Here is a 16,292-nt window from a genome sequence, read left to right as displayed (position 1 = left end):
TGTAAATGGTGGCAGGATGGATTAATTACATTTTTTAAATACTGGGAGTAGAAATGTATTTTCACATGTAGCCCCACGGTCTAACACCAGGGTGTGTGTAGGAAAGCCCCATGGTGTGTGTTGGAAAGCCCCATGGTGTGTGTTGGAAAGTCTGATGGTGTAACACCAGGGTGTGTGTTGTTAAATCCCACAGTGTAACACCAGGGTGTGTGTTGTTAAATCCCCAAGTGTAACACCAGGGTGTGTGTTGTTAAATCCCCAAGTGTAACACCAGGGTGTGTGTTGTTAAATCCCCAAGTGTAACACCAGGGTGTGTGTTGTTAAATCCCACAGTGTAACACCAGGGTGTGTGTTGTTAAATCCCACAGTGTAACACCAGGGTGTGTGTTGTTAAATCCCACAGTGTAACACCAGGGTGTGTGTTGTTAAATCCCACAGTGTAACACCAGGGTGTGTGTTGTTAAATCCCACAGTGTAACACCAGGGTGTGTGTTGTTAAATCCCACAGTGTAACACCAGGGTGTGTGTTGTTAAATCCCACAGTGTAACACCAGGGTGTGTGTTGTTGTTCTCCAGGGAAACCTGCAGTTTGAGACGGACACAGAGAGCGTTCAGGTTGTGGGACTGGAGGTTCTGGGTCACATCGCCGAGCTGACCGCCACAGAGCCGGACGCCGTGGGCAAGAGCCTGCTGTACCGCACTGTGGCGACTGGGGGCGGAGAGGTCATAGAGAAGGGCCACACGGAGAAGGAGGCCTGCTTCGGCCGCGACGCCTTTGCCAAGGTACCGGTCCGGTGCTGGTCGTTATTATGTTGACTGTAATCTAGACATTCAGAGTCATTTCATTTGCGTTGTCTGAGTGAATATCATGGCGGTTACCCATCAAGAGCTACTTATAATTAAGTTGCTCTCACTTTCACTCTCTCTCTCTCCACACCCCCCATCTACACTCCAGGCGCTGTACGAGAGACTGTTTGGTTGGATTGTAGGCCGCATCAACGCCATCATTGAGGTGAAGGACTACAACCCAGTGCTTCATGGGAAGAACACCGTAATCGGAGTTCTGGATATTTACGGCTTTGAGATCTTCGACAATAACAGGTTAATAACTCTCTGTCTGTGTCTTCCAGTGTGTAACCAGCTGCATTTGAGTGTTTAAAATAACGGGGGCAAATAAAATATCTTGTCTTGTCTTGTCTTCTAGTTTCGAGCAATTCTGTATCAACTATTGTAATGAGAAACTCCAGCAGCTATTCATAGAGCTGATCCTCCGGCAGGAGCAGGAAGAGTACCAGAGAGAGGGGATTACCTGGCAGCATGTAAGACACACACACACACACACACACACATTCTATTCCTTTCCTTCCCTGACTATCTCTTTCTGTTTAACACTCCACAAACACACACGCATTAACAGCACACATATAAACACTGTTTGTCTGTCATCGTCAGTAGTCACTGACTGGCTTGTCTGTTCTCGTTGTTCTCCAGATAGAGTATTTTAACAACCAAATCATCGTCAGTAGTCACTGACTGGCTTGTCTGTTCTCGTTGTGCTCCAGATAGAGTATTTTAACAACCAAATCATCGTCAGTAGTCACTGACTGGCTTGTCTGTTCTCGTTGTTCTCCAGATAGAGTATTTTAACAACCAAATCATTGTCAGTAGTCACTGACTGGCTTGTCTGTTCTCGTTGTGCTCCAGATAGAGTATTTTAACAACCAAATCATCGTCAGTAGTCACTGACTGGCTTGTCTGTTCTCGTTGTTCTCCAGATAGAGTATTTTAACAACCAAATCATCGTCAGTAGTCACTGACTGGCTTGTCTGTTCTCGTTGTGCTCCAGATAGAGTATTTTAATAACCAAATCATCGTGGACCTCGTGGAGCAGCCCCACAAGGGGATAATTTCGGTGCTGGACGAGGCGTGTCTGACCGGGGGGCAGGTGACAGACACTGTGTGTCTGCAGAGCATGGACACCAAGCTGGGGCAACACCCCCACTACAGCTCACGCAAGGTGGGTCACACCTGCACTGTCTCCAATACAATGTACCCTCAACCAGAATGACCATTAACCTTCTGACCTTTAACCTTCTCCCCCTCAGATCGTATTACCATGTTCTTGTTACAGTTACAAATCAGCATGGGGTTGCTACTCTGACGATATATTTTACCAATCTACCAAAAAACTACTCAGAGAATGAAGTTACACAATGCTAAGAAAATATAAAGTTGACTTTATTATGCGTATCACAGTTTTTGGCTGCATAGAACATATTTTATGAAAATTAGATGATCTCTATCTGAAATCATATATTATGAATGAACCAGAACACTCACTGGAGTCCGATGTTAAGAGAACGTTTCGTTTAAATCCTATAAATATTTGAATTAAAGTGCTGGTCTGAGGCCAAAAAACTAAACAAAAAAACACATGCCTCCTTCCCTCACATGTCTTGCTAAACTAAAGTGACCGGTGCCACTAGTTAGCTCATTAAAATACTCACTAAAATACTACAGAAGTTAATATATATAATATATATTATAATATATATTCCCACCAAGTCACATCTGCAACTATTTAGTTCACTAAAAACTTTTTTCAACTAACACTCAAAAACAACACTATGTCTCTTGTGCTAGTATCCTGCTATGGGATCAGGCCCAGGGGCACGTGTGGAGTCACCTCTGGTCTGGCTCTGTGCTGCAGTTGCCCCGGGCCACCAGCAGAGAGCAGGCTTTCCCAAAGTTTGAACTCAGACAGTGAGACTCAAATACTATGAGTGTCACAGTGTGTGTGGCTGCTTTTTTGTTCTTAAATGTAACACCAAATTCGCATTCAACAGTAACAGTGTTTCACTCCATCAGAGATGCTGTACGTGAAGAGATGATTGTATTCCTTTCTGGACGTCTTTATCACAAATGTTGATGATATTGACAGTGATGATGATGATGATCTCTGTATCGTAGCTCAATCCGTCAGACAAGACCATGGAGTTCCACAGAGACTTCCGCATCCGTCACTATGCGGGCGATGTCACGTGAGGCTTTTACTTACTTTTACACTACACACTGTTAATGTACTGACTGTAAATGTTGTTACTGTAAACGTTACTGTAATGTCCTTACTGTAAACATCATCACTGTCTTGTCATTACTGTAAACACCATTACGGTAATGTCATTACTGTAAACGTCATTACTGTAAATGTATTTACTGTAAAGTTTGATACCGTACACATACTAATTCACCCTATTGAGGATGTGAGGCTGACCTTTAGTTACTGAACTATAGACCACAACCACGACCAGATGCCATTACAGGTGAAAGGTAATGAAAAGTCACTGGTCATGGGACAGGATCAATGCTGATTTGTGTCAAAGGGCATGTATTTAAATCAGTTGAGGCCAGAACCTCTGCCTAGCACTTCTCTTTGGCTGGCGTTGTTGACACTAGTGTTGTAGGACTTCTATTGAGAAAGTGTGATGGCCTCAATTTTAGAAATAGCACAGCATCGCCCCTGTTGAGCTGAGGAGTTGAGGGGAGGGCTAGAAAGAGAGAGGGAGGGAGGGAGAGATAGAGGATAAAAAGGAGAGATGAAGAGTGTGAGGGAGGGATTAAGAGAGAGAGAATGGGGGGCGTATGTTTTCCTATCTGGAGTATGCTTGGACTGTTGGATACGTCTCGGAGCATCAGAAAACAAGGAGAGGAAGTCGAGTGGATTCTGCCCAGAGCGTGTGACCACAGAACCAGAGTGAGGGAATTCAGGTTACCAAGAGGTACCACACGAGTGGAAAAAAAAGCAGAGCAATTAGGTCATCTGAAGATGAATGCGCCAGTGTAAGTCAATGTGAACGCCTGCTGAACCACGGAAGTGTCCTGTTCAACCTCCTTGTTCACCAGAACCAGTGATCTAACACATTACCCACGGAGCATTGCAGTGCCCGGGACCCAATTCTGCATGTACAGGGCCCTACTTTTGACCTGGGACCCTATTCGTTTTTTGATGTAGCGCATTAGTGTAGACTGGGCCTGTGGTCAGTGAATGGGATGAGAGGTGGCTCTGCGAAGCGGCCGTGATGGAAGGCTGTCCCTATCACGTTGTGTTCATGCCCCCCCCCCACCCCCGCCCCCCCCCCCCCCCCGTGCGTCAGGCCCCTGGGGAGATCCTGCCTCAATCTCCCAACACCTCCGCTGAGCTGTGACAGCCCCCCCCCCCCCAGTTCCTGCTAAAAATACTCTGCCTCGTCCCAGTCACACCCCCCCGTCACGGTCTCATCCTGAGCACCCCCCCCCCCAGCACTGACCTACTTTACACCCCTCTCCTCTTGCTCTGTCTTTCTCCGTTTATCTCTCTTTTTCTTTAAATCTCTGTTCCTCTTTCAGTCCCTCTCTCTCTCTGTTTTCTCTCCCTCCCTCGCTGTGACTCCTAAAGACAAACATTTTAGTCTCCGTGTCCTGCTTTGTTTTGAAATCCGCGGTAACACTGAACTTCTCGTGCGCTCCCACTGGCCTTCACATTTGAGCGCTTCGCTTTGCCCTTTCCCCATCATAACACTTTGATGACACGTCATCAGTAACATGTCTTTGATAAATGGTTACTGTGGTCGGTGTTCATCGTCCCTGGTTCCTCGTCCCAGTTCTCAATATATTCCATACATTTACAGCTCTGCAAACCTCCACCTAACATAACCTAACCTAACATAACCTAAAATAAACTAACTGTCTGCCTTTCTGCCCGTCTGTGTATCTGTCTGCCTTTCTTTCTGTCTGTCTGCTTGTCTGTCTGCTTATCTGCATGTCTGTCTGCTTGTCTGCTTGTCTGTCATGGCCCTGTAATTGCCTCCATCATGGCATCCTATGCCCTAGGTAGTGCACTCCCATTGTCCAGACTCCCATACAGCCATGGTTAAGAAAAGGTCACTAAATAGGGAATAGGGTGTGTCTTGGGACACATGGTGTTCTACTGTCTAAAGAGGTTCCTGGAATGTGGTCACAACATCAACAACGCACACAGACACACAAATACACACTCATATTGCACACACACACACACACACACACATCAGAGTCCATCAGGATGTGGAGCCATCTGTCATCTTAACACACATTTCTGACCAGATGTGACAGCATGAAACAGTCACTCTGCCATGTCATAGTCTGTGTGTGTGTGTTTGGAGTGGGGGGTTGTGCATTCGTGCGAGGGAGGGAACCATGTAGAGGGCTTGGGTGAGCATGTGTTAATGTGGGAGAGGGAAGGAGAGAGTGTATAGAGTTTTTGGGTGTGCAATATACTTATGTACCTGTGCGTGCTTGTGTGTATGTGTGTATCCGTCTGCAAGTGTGTATCTGTGTGTGTGTGTAAGTGTGTATCTATGTGTGAGTTTTTATGCGTGTGTGCGTGCGTCTCCATGTGTGTGTGTGTGTGTGTGTGTGTGTGTATTTGGCACTACATAAAACATCTCTACATCAACATTGGACCAATCGGAACACAGGGATTGACACGGCAAATGTTGAAGTGTCTCTAGAATGATCCGGTCCAACCACGTTGACCCACGATCCACTTCATCGGAATGTGTGTTCTGACTGGTCCCATCTTGACCCGGAGGTCCTTTGGGCAGCGTGAGGGTTTAGTTCTTTATCGGTCCGGAGCTCAGATAACACTGCTGCTCTGTCCACGGACATCTGGACCCGATCGATGCACTTTAAAACAGTCCATGAAGTTCCTAGTTATATTCTCTACCTGATGCAATCAGGTCGCACTGGGATTTCTTTCCATTAAGTCATACTCTAACTAGTCCCCGAGCATGCTAACGATATGCCCGGGCTCATTCCCTGTTCCTCATAATTTAAGCCCCGAGGGAATTTGTCCGTTTGCCTAATTCCCAGTCCTCCTAAGGAGCGGGATCGTTAATATAATCTCCTCCCTCAGGAGTCCATGAGTCAGCCGCGGGGGGGTAGGGAGAACATTTGGAGAAGTGTGGCGATGTCGGTGATTTAGGTGGCGTGCCGAACGGCATACTGTGCGCTTTGTAGTGGACTTGCTTGACGAGAGCTGGTGAAGTGCGGTGTACTTCGCTGGAAACAGGTTGCCAGGTAACGAGGTGGCAAGATTAACTTTGTATTTCATGTTACAGTAACTTGCGCTGCTATTTGTAAAGTCAGCACTGTAAAACACAAAGGATGCAGTACAATTATGTGCAATCCCAGGAATGACGAATGTCAGTAGAAGGTTATTTGATGACTAAATTATTTAAAAGGATAGTGATTTTTTTTCTTTTTTCCTTTGCCTGCTATAACAAAATTAAAAAAAATGGACTCTTCCATTCATCATTTACTCACCCTATATCTTTCAACACCTCACACTTACTACTTTCTGAGGCCTAAAGCAGTTGAATAATCTATTTCCTATTTTCCCCTACAGGGAAAACGAGTAGAGCCTCTTTAAAATATGCCAATGAGCCAAAAAACAATGAGACCCCATTAGCGGTCAAAAGGATTTGGTTGCTCCAGTAATACAGTGCTGTAGTCTGTGAATTACAATAACCACCACAGGCAACATTGTCCCAAACGTCTGTCATGAATCACTCAGCAGGGCAGAAGTGATGTGGTCCCAGACGCAGAGCGACAGGCAGATTTATTAAAGGGTTCGGGCAGGTAATCGTGGTCTGGCAGGCAAAGGTAAAAACACAGGCGGGCAACAGTACCGAAACCTGAGGCAGACGAGTAATCGAGAAGGCAGAGTGGCCAAAAAGAGTTGGCTAGAGTCGGTACACATAGAGGGCGAAAACAGCACAATCTAACCTGGCTTAGTATGCTGAGCAACAAACAACAATACCTCACGATGAGGGAACAGACTAAGTAGAGAAGGTTAAGTGGGAACAAGTGTGTGACACAGGTGGGGCTAACAACTAAGGACACAAGCTACATTAAAGATAATAGACAACAACAAACCGAAACCAAAATACAAGAACATAGAAAACACGAAATAAAACCAACAGAACAGGCTGACACAGAAACTCACAGTCATAATATTTGGGAATATGATGCCTTTTAGAAAAGCAGGCATAGTTTTGCCACGAGGAACGATATTAACCTCCCGTCAGGTAGGGGAGAATGAGGGCTAAGGACATCCCGTCAGGAAGGGTGAATAGGGGCTTAGGAACCTCCCATCAGGAAGGGTGAATAAGGGCTTAGGAACCTTCCATCAGGAAGGGTGAATAAGGGCTTAGGAACCTCCCGCCAGGTGGGGTAGAATAAGGGCTAAGGACCTCCTGACGTAGGGCAGAATGAGGGCTAAGCACTTCCTGTCAGGTAGGGCAGAATGAGGGCTAAGGACCTCCAGTCAGGTAGGGCAGAATGAGGGTTACGGACCTCCCATCTGGTAAGACAGAATGAGGGCTAAGGACCTCCAGTCAGGTAAGGCAGAATGAGGTCCTTAAACCTACATATTATTGGTAAATGTAGCATTATATTGTAGCATTTCTTGCACATACCAGCTATCCCTCGACTTGCCATGTCAATTAGAATGCATTTGAGTGGGGACTTGAACATTTTTTACTCTTATTCCATAACCTCTTTCTGTTTCTCTCCATTTCTCTGTCTATCCCTCTCTTTCTCACTGTCTGTTACAGATATTCTATCGAGGGCTTTTTGGACAAAAACAAGGACCCACTCTTCCAAGATTTCAAGCGTCTAATGTACAACAGGTGTCGACTGCAATTCCTCCAATCACCAATTTTACTAAATGATAAATGAAATAACTTCAGGAACTCTTGAGATGTTAGAAATTTTGCTGCACTCTCCTCTTCCTTGGTATCCTCCTCCCTTTTTCTCCTCCCCTCCCTTCTCTTCTGCCTCTCTCCCTTTCTCTTTCTCTCTTCTTTTCTTTTTCTCTTCTAGCTACTTAAACAAAGTATCTTCCACCTCTTACATTTGTGTGTCTCCCTCCATCTCTCTCTCCATCTCTCCCTCCATCTCTCTCTCCATCTCCCTCCATCTCCCTCCATCTCTCTCTCCATCTCTCTCTCTCTCTATCTCCCTCCATCTCTCCCTCCATCTCTCCCCCCATCTCTCCCTCCATCTCTCTCTCCATCGCTCTCTCCTCATTCTGCAGTTCCAACCCTGTTCTGAAGGAGATGTGGCCCGATGGCCAGCTGGGCATTACAGAGGTCACCAAGCGTCCTCTGACTGCGGCCACCCTCTTCAAGAACTCCATCGTGGCCCTGGTGGATAAACTGGGCTGCAAGGTCAGTTTTGATTGGCTATTGTACCTAAAGTCACGAGGGTAGGTTTTCCTCAGCCCACGCTGTTCATAGTGCCAGGCTATCACTGTTGGGCTTTGGTGGGCTTTTTATTTCTAGATTTCCATGATTGACCCCCGTAAAGTTTCTGCGTTAATTGTTTCACTCCCCAATCACTTCAAACGTCTGTCTGAAAGTAAGACAGATTTGTGTTGCCAGGCAATGACTGTGAAATCAAGGCCACCCGAGGCGTTGCTTTGTTTTAGTATTCTTTCTTCTCGTCCGGCACACGTTTCCATTGACCTAGTTCTAACATGAGCCTAACGTGAGCCTTTCGGCACATGGCCAGGCCTGTGTTCCAAACGACCGGACCAATCGCAGCGTCCTCTGAAACAGGGATGGAGAAAGTGACGACGCGCTGATTTTGAGAGGTCAATCAGATGCTGAAGATCTGCACAGATTGTGACGTGTTTACGTGTTGGGAACAAATAATAAACAGCCTTTGTGTGAGCCGACGAGGGTTTAGGAGGTCACTAATCCGTGTTGTCTGTCTGTCTGTCTCTCTGTCTGTCTGTCTGTTGGTGCTGAGAGCAGGAGGAGAGAGGAATATACAAAAACACACACACACACACACACACACAGCCTCACTCACGTCCCTGACTGAGAGGGGACATAACTTGCTGTTGTGGGACGAGCGTCCATGAGTCCTGAATGACACCCTATGTCCTCTGCTGTAGGGTTCTGGTGAATGGAAAATGGAATAGGGTGTTTTTTTGGGACACCAACTCTCTGTGACAGTCCAGGCTCAATAGAGGGGCGTCTGAAGGGGACACATTGGGGACAGTTGATGTGTTTTTAGGTCACATTGTCTCCTCTCCCCTCCTCCTCCACCTCTGTCTCCTTTACCCTCCTCCTCTCTATCTGTCTCCTCTCCCCTCCTCCTCTCTATCTGTCTCCTCCTGTCTCCTCTCCCCTCCTCCTCTCAATCTGTCTCCTCCGGTCTCCTCTCCCCTCCTCCTCTCTACCTGTCTCCTCCTGTCTCCTCTCCCCTCCTCCTCTCTATCTGTCTCCTCCTTTCTGTCTCCTCTCCTTTCCGGCTTCCTATCTGTCTCCTGCTCTGTCTCTTCTCTCCTCCTCCTCTCTGTCCATCTCCTCCTGTCTCTATCTTCCCTCTTCCTCCTGTGCTGGTACTGGTATGGGGCATTGATGTCCTGATAGGCAGATGTGCCTGGATGTATTTCCGCGTCATCACACAAGGCAATATAGTAGAGTCAGTCCTGTTTGGGATGGTTGTATTCCTCTGAATATAGTAGAGTCAGTCCTGTTTGGGATGGTTGTATTCCTCTGAATATAGTAGAGTCAGTCCTGTTTGGGATGGTTGTATTCCTCTGAATATAGTAGAGTCAGTCCTGTTTGGGATGGTTGTATTCCTCTGAATATAGTAGAGTCAGTCCTGTTTGGGATGGTTGTATTCCTCTGAATATAGTAGAGTCAGTCCTGTTTGGGATGGTTGTATTCCTCTGAATATAGTAGAGTCAGTCCTGTATGGGATGGTTGTATTCCTCTGAATATAGTAGAGTCAGTCCTGTTTGGGATGGTTGTATTCCTCTGAATATAGTAGAGTCAGTCCTGTTTGGGATGGTTGTATTCCTCTGAATATAGTAGAGTCAGTCCTGTTTGGGATGGTTGTATTCCTCTGAATATAGTAGAGTCAGTCCTGTTTGGGATGGTTGTATCCCTCTGAATATAGTAGAGTCAGTCCTGTTTGGGATGGTTGTATTCCTCTGAATATAGTAGAGTCAGTCCTGTATGGGATGGTTGTATTCCTCTGAATATAGTAGAGTCAGTCCTGTTTGGGATGGTTGTATTCCTCTGAATATAGTAGAGTCAGTCCTGTTTGGGATGGTTGTATTCCTCTGAATATAGTAGAGTCAGTCCTGTTTGGGATGGTTGTATATATATATATATATATATATGACCCCTGGATTTGTTTTAAGGAGTCGTATTATGTATTTAATATGCAGAATGGGACTGGGCTCTCTATGTTGCAGGAGCCATATTATGTATTTAATATGCAGAATGGGGCTGGGCTCTCTATGTTGCAGGAGTCATATTATGTATTTAATATGCAGAATGGGGCTGGGCTCTCTATGTTGCAGGAGTCATATTATGTATTTAATATGCAGAATGGGGCTGGGCTCTCTATGTTGCAGGAGCCATATTATGTATTTAATATGCAGAATGGGGCTGGGCTCTCTATGTTGCAGGAGTCATATTGTGTATTTAATATGCAGAATGGGGCTGGGCTCTCTATGTTGCAGGAGTCATATTATGTATTTAATATGCAGAATGGGGCTGGGCTCTCTATGTTGCAGGAGCCATATTATGTACGCTGCATCAAGCCAAATGAGATGAAGTCACCCGTGCTGTTCGATGATGCCCGATGTGAACACCAAGTGGCCTACCTGGGTCTGCTGGAGAATGTCAGGGTGCGGAGGGCAGGATTCGCCTACCGCCAACCCTACGCCCGATTCCTACAGAGGTCAGAGGTCACGTCTGTATGCTGTCATTTTTGTCCCAATGGTTACCGTGCCCTTGCCAGTCTACCTGTTATGACATGACAAGTCATTACGTACATCACCATGTCGTTGGCTTTTAAGAATAAGTAATTATTCTGGAATTTAACTCTTGTTTCGCTGAGGGGTTTTACTGTAAATCATCTTAGCTGTCCAACACCTCGTCTCTCATCCTTAAGCGTTGACTCTTGTTGTCCTGTGTTGTCCCGTGTTGTCCCGTGTTGTCCCGTGTTGTCCCGTGTTGTCCCGTGTTGTCCCGTGTTGCTTGCTGCAGGTATAAGATGACATGTGAATACACCTGGCCGAACCACCTGATGGAGACAGACAGGGAAGCCGTGGAGGCCATTGTCACGCATCACGGTTTCCAGGATGACGTGGCGTACGGACACACCAAGCTGTTTGTACGTACGCCGCGGTCCCTCTTCACCCTGGAGCAGGAGAGAGCCGCGCTGATCCCAATTCTGGTGCTGTTTCTACAGAAGGTAGGGCCCCCTGGTGGCCAGAGGCTGTGGTGACCGGCATGGCCAAAAAAACTGGGTTCTGTTCAGTAGGGTGAACGTATGAGGAAAGGTTTAGAAACACAACTTGAAAACGCAGAATGCAACCTCAGTTCATGTGTCATGTTACTTTCACGGATGTGGTAAAGTCGTCACAGGAACGCAATAAAACGCAGAAGGCCACACCCCCGTGGGGGAAAACATGTGACATGAAGACGCTTCTGGCATTGGCACATGATCAAACGTTTCAAGTTTTTCGATGTATTTATTATAACAGGCCCACTGGGTAATTACTTAATGTATTTATTATAGCACACCCACTGGGTAATTACTTAATGTATTTGGTTGCTAACGGAAGCGTTAGCTAGCTAATTAAAACCCTGTCGACTGCTTTGTGTCAGAATCATCCAGCAGTGTCCCATTAAGACCCCTTCCTTTCATTAAGACTCCTTTTTTTTTTAAAGAGAAGCTTTTAATTTGTCTCCATCTTAATGATAATCCAGCTCTCAGCTTGAGACCCAAATGGTGCCCTATTTCCTCTGCACTACATTACTTTCAGCAGGGTCTGTGGAGGACAGGCGGTCAGTTTGGGACGTGGTCATATACGGCCGAAATCATTGACATCTGCCACATCAAGCACAGCCATCTCTGATATATTAATCAGGATAATTAATTCCTTCAGAGCCATTCTACCAATGCATGTATTGAATTATTTTCAGTTCTCTTCTTCTTCGGTAACATGTGAATTAAGTGCCCTGATTTTCTCTCCTGTGACCCACTTCAGGGACTGTGCCTCAAATTCAGCCCCATGAGCCTTGGTCAAATGTAGTGCACTATGTGGGGAATGGGATGGCATTGGGGACACAGTTAATGCAGCTCTCTATCTGGAACGGAACTCATCTGGAACTCAGCAGAATTATAGAACCAGACAGTCTCAGAAACTTAGCCGGAGTTTAGACCCAGACCGTCTCTGGTACTCTGCTAAATTATAGAACCAGATAGTTTCATAAACTCTGCAGGGGTCTAGAACTAGACGGGTTCTGGGACTCAGAAGGCAGAAGTTCTCCTTCTCCATTACCCCTTTCAAGCACCTTCAGTCTTAACTCACTACTTAAATTGAATGCTCCTTTGCAGAGGACTTGAAGGGGCTGGATACGTCTTGTATATTGAACCATATGTTCAGTTCTATAATATCCTTCCATTCCTCTTCACCACACCTCCCTCCCCCGTCTCTCCCTCTCCTCTCTTCCTCCCCGTCTCTCCCTCTCCCGTCTCTCCCTCCCTGTCTCTCCCATCAGGTGTGGCGTGGGGCATTGGCCAGGTCGAGGTGCCAGCGGCTCCGTGCTATGTATGCCATCATGGGCTGTTACAAGCGCTACAAGGTCAAGGCCCATTTCTGGGAGGTGGAGCGGCGCTTCGCCAGCGTGCGCAACATGGCCGACTACGGGAAGAGTGTGGAGTGGCCAACGCCTCCGGCAGCCCTGGCACAGTTTCACAGCATCACTCAACAGCTGCACCGCAGGTCAGTCGGTCTCCACGGTAACCACACCAGGAAGTTGATGGGTTCACAGGCGTCGTGTCGTACTTTACACATATGTGTAAGGGCAGCCTAGTGGGCAGCCTAGTGGTCGAGGCATAGGGTCGGTAGACGCAAGGTCTTTGGTTCTAAACCCTGAACCAACAAGGTGGAAAACAACACTGTTGTTCTGTACCTCAGTATAAAAGTTAGCCTGGATATCTCCCAGGTTGTTGCTGTAAGTCAAAAGGTGTTGTTAGCATACCAGGCTAAAGAAAAACATCCTGTAATGTGTGAATGTGTTTGTTGGTATGGCATGGCGAGTGTTATTCCTTCCATATAAAACATACTGTTGGCTACAGTATAGATCAGAGGTTTCAAACCGGTTCCATGGAGGGCCGAGTGTATGTTGGTTTTGGTTTTTTCCATTGAATTGGTGCACTCAGGTTGGTTTTCATTAGATCTAACAGGGTGATTAAGAAGCAATGACGACATTGTGGTGCAGTCTCCGTTTTACTTTCCGATGAAGTGGTTGATGTATGTTCCGATGTGGTTGATGAAGTGGTTGATGTATGTTCCGACGTGGTTGATGATGTGGTTGATGTATGTTCCGATGTGGTTGATGAAGTGGTTGATGTATGTTCCGATGTGGTTGATGAAGTGGTTGATGTATGTTCCGATGTGGTTGATGAAGTGGTTGATGTATGTTCCGATGTGGTTGATGAAGTGGTTGATGTATGTTCCGACGTGGTTGATGATGTGGTTGATGTATGTTCCGATGTGGTTGATGAAGTGGTTGATGTATGTTCCGATGTGGTTGATGAAGTGGTTGATGTATGTTCCGACGTGGTTGATGAAGTGGTTGATGTATGTTCCGACGTGGTTGATGACATGGTTGATGTATGTTCCGACGTGGTTGATGAAGTGGTTGATGTATGTTCCGACGTGGTTGATGAAGTGGTTGATGTATGTTCCGACGTGGTTGATGACGTGGTTGATGTATGTTCCATGTCTCTTCCCAGGTGGCGCGCAAGGCAGATAGTGAAGAACATTCCTCCGTCGGACATGGCCGAGGTTAGGGCCAAGGTGGCCGCGCTGGGGGCCCTGCGTGGGGAGAGGAAGGAGTGGGGCTGTAGTCGCCCCTGGGAAAGAGACTACCTGGCCAACGTAAGTCACAAACACACGGATCAGACATGTTTCCACTGAGCCCTTAGCTCCCATGGTTACGAGGCACTCCGGCAGGTTATAGAAAGGCCAACATATTTCTTCCTCTTCTCCTTTACTTACCAAGTGGGCAAATGTGTGTGTTCATATCGTCATGCCCAGCTTATGCTACTGAAATGAAAGGCATTGTTAACTGACACAAGGAATGGAAAAATCTAATATAGTCATGTGAAGAAGTAAGTACAGCCCTGGAAAGGTGACTGGTTCAGACATTTAATGGTTACACACCCAATAATGACAGATGAAGGTAAACTGAATTAAAAAATCACATGGAAAGATTATGCTTTGTAATCATTTCTTTATATAAAATCAACAGAAATGTCTTATAGTGCAGAACAATAAGTCAACAGCTAGCTTCAACTACTGGTGTTACCCCCATTGTCTGAAATTACTTTTTGTATCTGTTTCTGTCCGGTCCTATGTCTGTCGGACAGTGGATCTGTTGCTTAGATCTGGCTTTATAACCCCTCCCACTGGTAATCTGTCTTCTGAGAGACTGAGATTGGTCTTCGGATCTTAGCAAGATGTGTTACCACACACCCATATGGTTAAAACCAAGCCAGACCAAGATTGTAATCGTTATGGAAGTCTGGACCCCCTGAGTTACACTCTAATTATTTTTTAATAATTTGGACTTTTTTAATTCTAATTCTAGACACTTTATGTAATGGCAAATGTAAGGGTGAATTGACAATTTAATTTTTTTCTGTTCATATTAATTGCATAAATGTTTTTTGGTATGATATCTTTACCTTTATCAATTCAGGTATTAAAAAAAAATATACAAAAGACAACGTTCCAGGGGGTGTACTTAGGGTTGGAACAAAGTATTCCTTCTGAACCCATGAATTTGTTAACGTTTTAACGCTTCTGCATGAAATGTTAACTTTCATGTTTTCTTAAAGATATACTTTACGGCATTTACACTCACCTAAAGGATTATTAAGAACACCATACTGATACTGTGTTTGACCCCCTTTCGCCTTCAGAACTGCCTTAATTCTACGTGGCATTGATTCAACAAGGTGCTGAAAGCATTCTTTAGAAAGGTTGGCCCATATTGATAGGATAGCATCTTGCAGTTGATGGAGATTTGTGGGATGCACATCCAGGGCACGAAGCTCCCGTTCCACCACATCCCAAAGATGCTCTATTGGGTTGAGATCTGGTGACTGTGGGGGCCATTTCAGTACAGTGAACTCATTGTCATGTTCAAGAAACCAATTTGAAATGATTTGAGTTTTGTGACATGGTGCATTATCCTGCTGGAAGTAGCCATCAGAGGATGGGTACATGGTGGTCATAAAGGGATGGACATTGTCAGAAACAATGCTCAGGTAGGCTGTGGCATTTAAACTATGCCCATTTGGCACTAAGGGGCCTAAAGTGTGCCAAGAAAACATCCCCCACACCATTACATCACCACCACCAGCCTGCACAGTGGTAACAAGGCATGATGGATCCATGTTCTCATTCTGTTTACACCAAATTCTGACTCTACCATCTGAATGTCACAACAGAAATTGAGACTCATCAGACCAGGCAACATTCTTCCAGTCTTCAACTGTCCAATTTTGGTGAGCTCGTGCAAATTGTAGCCTCTTTTTCCTATTTGTAGTGGAGATGAGTGGTACCCGGTGGGGTCTTCTGCTGTTGTAGCCCATCCGCCTCAAGGTTGTGCGTGTTGTGGCTTCACAAATGCTTTGCTGCATACCTCGGTTGTAACGAGTGGTTATTTCAGTCAAAGTTGCTCTTCTATCAGCTTGAATCAGTCGGCCCATTCTCCTCTGACCTCTAGCATCAACAAGGCATTTTCGCCCACAGGACTGCCGCATACTGGATGTTTTTCCCTTTTCACACCTTTCTTTGTAAACCCTAGAAATGGTTGTGCGTGAAAATCCCAGTAACTGAGCAGATTGTGAAACAGATACATTCTGACATTCAGTTTGGAGTTCAGGAGATTGTCTTGACCAGGACCACACCCCTAAATGCATTGAAGCAACTGCCATGTGATTGGTTGATTAGATAATTGCATTAATGAGAAATTGAACAGGTGTTCCTAATAATCCTTTAGGTGAGTGTATATGCTTTGTTGGATTAAGACAACAGGGAAAGAAGAAGGAGTCTTCGCATAGGCTAATGAGGAGATGCCAGCGAGGGACTAAGCAGTTCTAACTATATAATGTGTGTTTGATTTTTAGGTGAGGGACTGTCCTCAAATCAGTTGTAACTACAT

At 45.7% G+C, this 16,292-nt stretch overlaps 1 protein-coding gene across 1 annotated transcript in view; it reads left to right on the top strand.

The window, feature by feature from the left end:
• myo1g (myosin IG) overlaps positions 1-16,292 on the top strand; it is a 43,364-nt gene that overhangs the window by 8,179 nt on the left and 18,893 nt on the right. Inside the window, exons 8-18 of the mRNA XM_034294748.1 lie at positions 577-783; positions 956-1,101; positions 1,205-1,319; positions 1,847-2,017; positions 2,971-3,041; positions 7,635-7,709; positions 8,117-8,249; positions 10,619-10,785; positions 11,094-11,301; positions 12,615-12,838; positions 13,855-13,999. Of these exons, the coding sequence (XP_034150639.1) occupies positions 577-783; positions 956-1,101; positions 1,205-1,319; positions 1,847-2,017; positions 2,971-3,041; positions 7,635-7,709; positions 8,117-8,249; positions 10,619-10,785; positions 11,094-11,301; positions 12,615-12,838; positions 13,855-13,999 (1,662 nt within the window). The remainder of the gene's footprint in view (positions 1-576; positions 784-955; positions 1,102-1,204; positions 1,320-1,846; positions 2,018-2,970; positions 3,042-7,634; positions 7,710-8,116; positions 8,250-10,618; positions 10,786-11,093; positions 11,302-12,614; positions 12,839-13,854; positions 14,000-16,292) is intronic.

The sequence above is a fragment of the Esox lucius genome, chromosome 10 (assembly GCF_011004845.1).
Source record: "Esox lucius isolate fEsoLuc1 chromosome 10, fEsoLuc1.pri, whole genome shotgun sequence".
Taxonomy (NCBI): domain Eukaryota; kingdom Metazoa; phylum Chordata; class Actinopteri; order Esociformes; family Esocidae; genus Esox; species Esox lucius.
The sequence above is the reverse complement of the archived record's forward strand: the minus strand, read 5'-3'. Positions and strand labels throughout refer to the sequence as shown.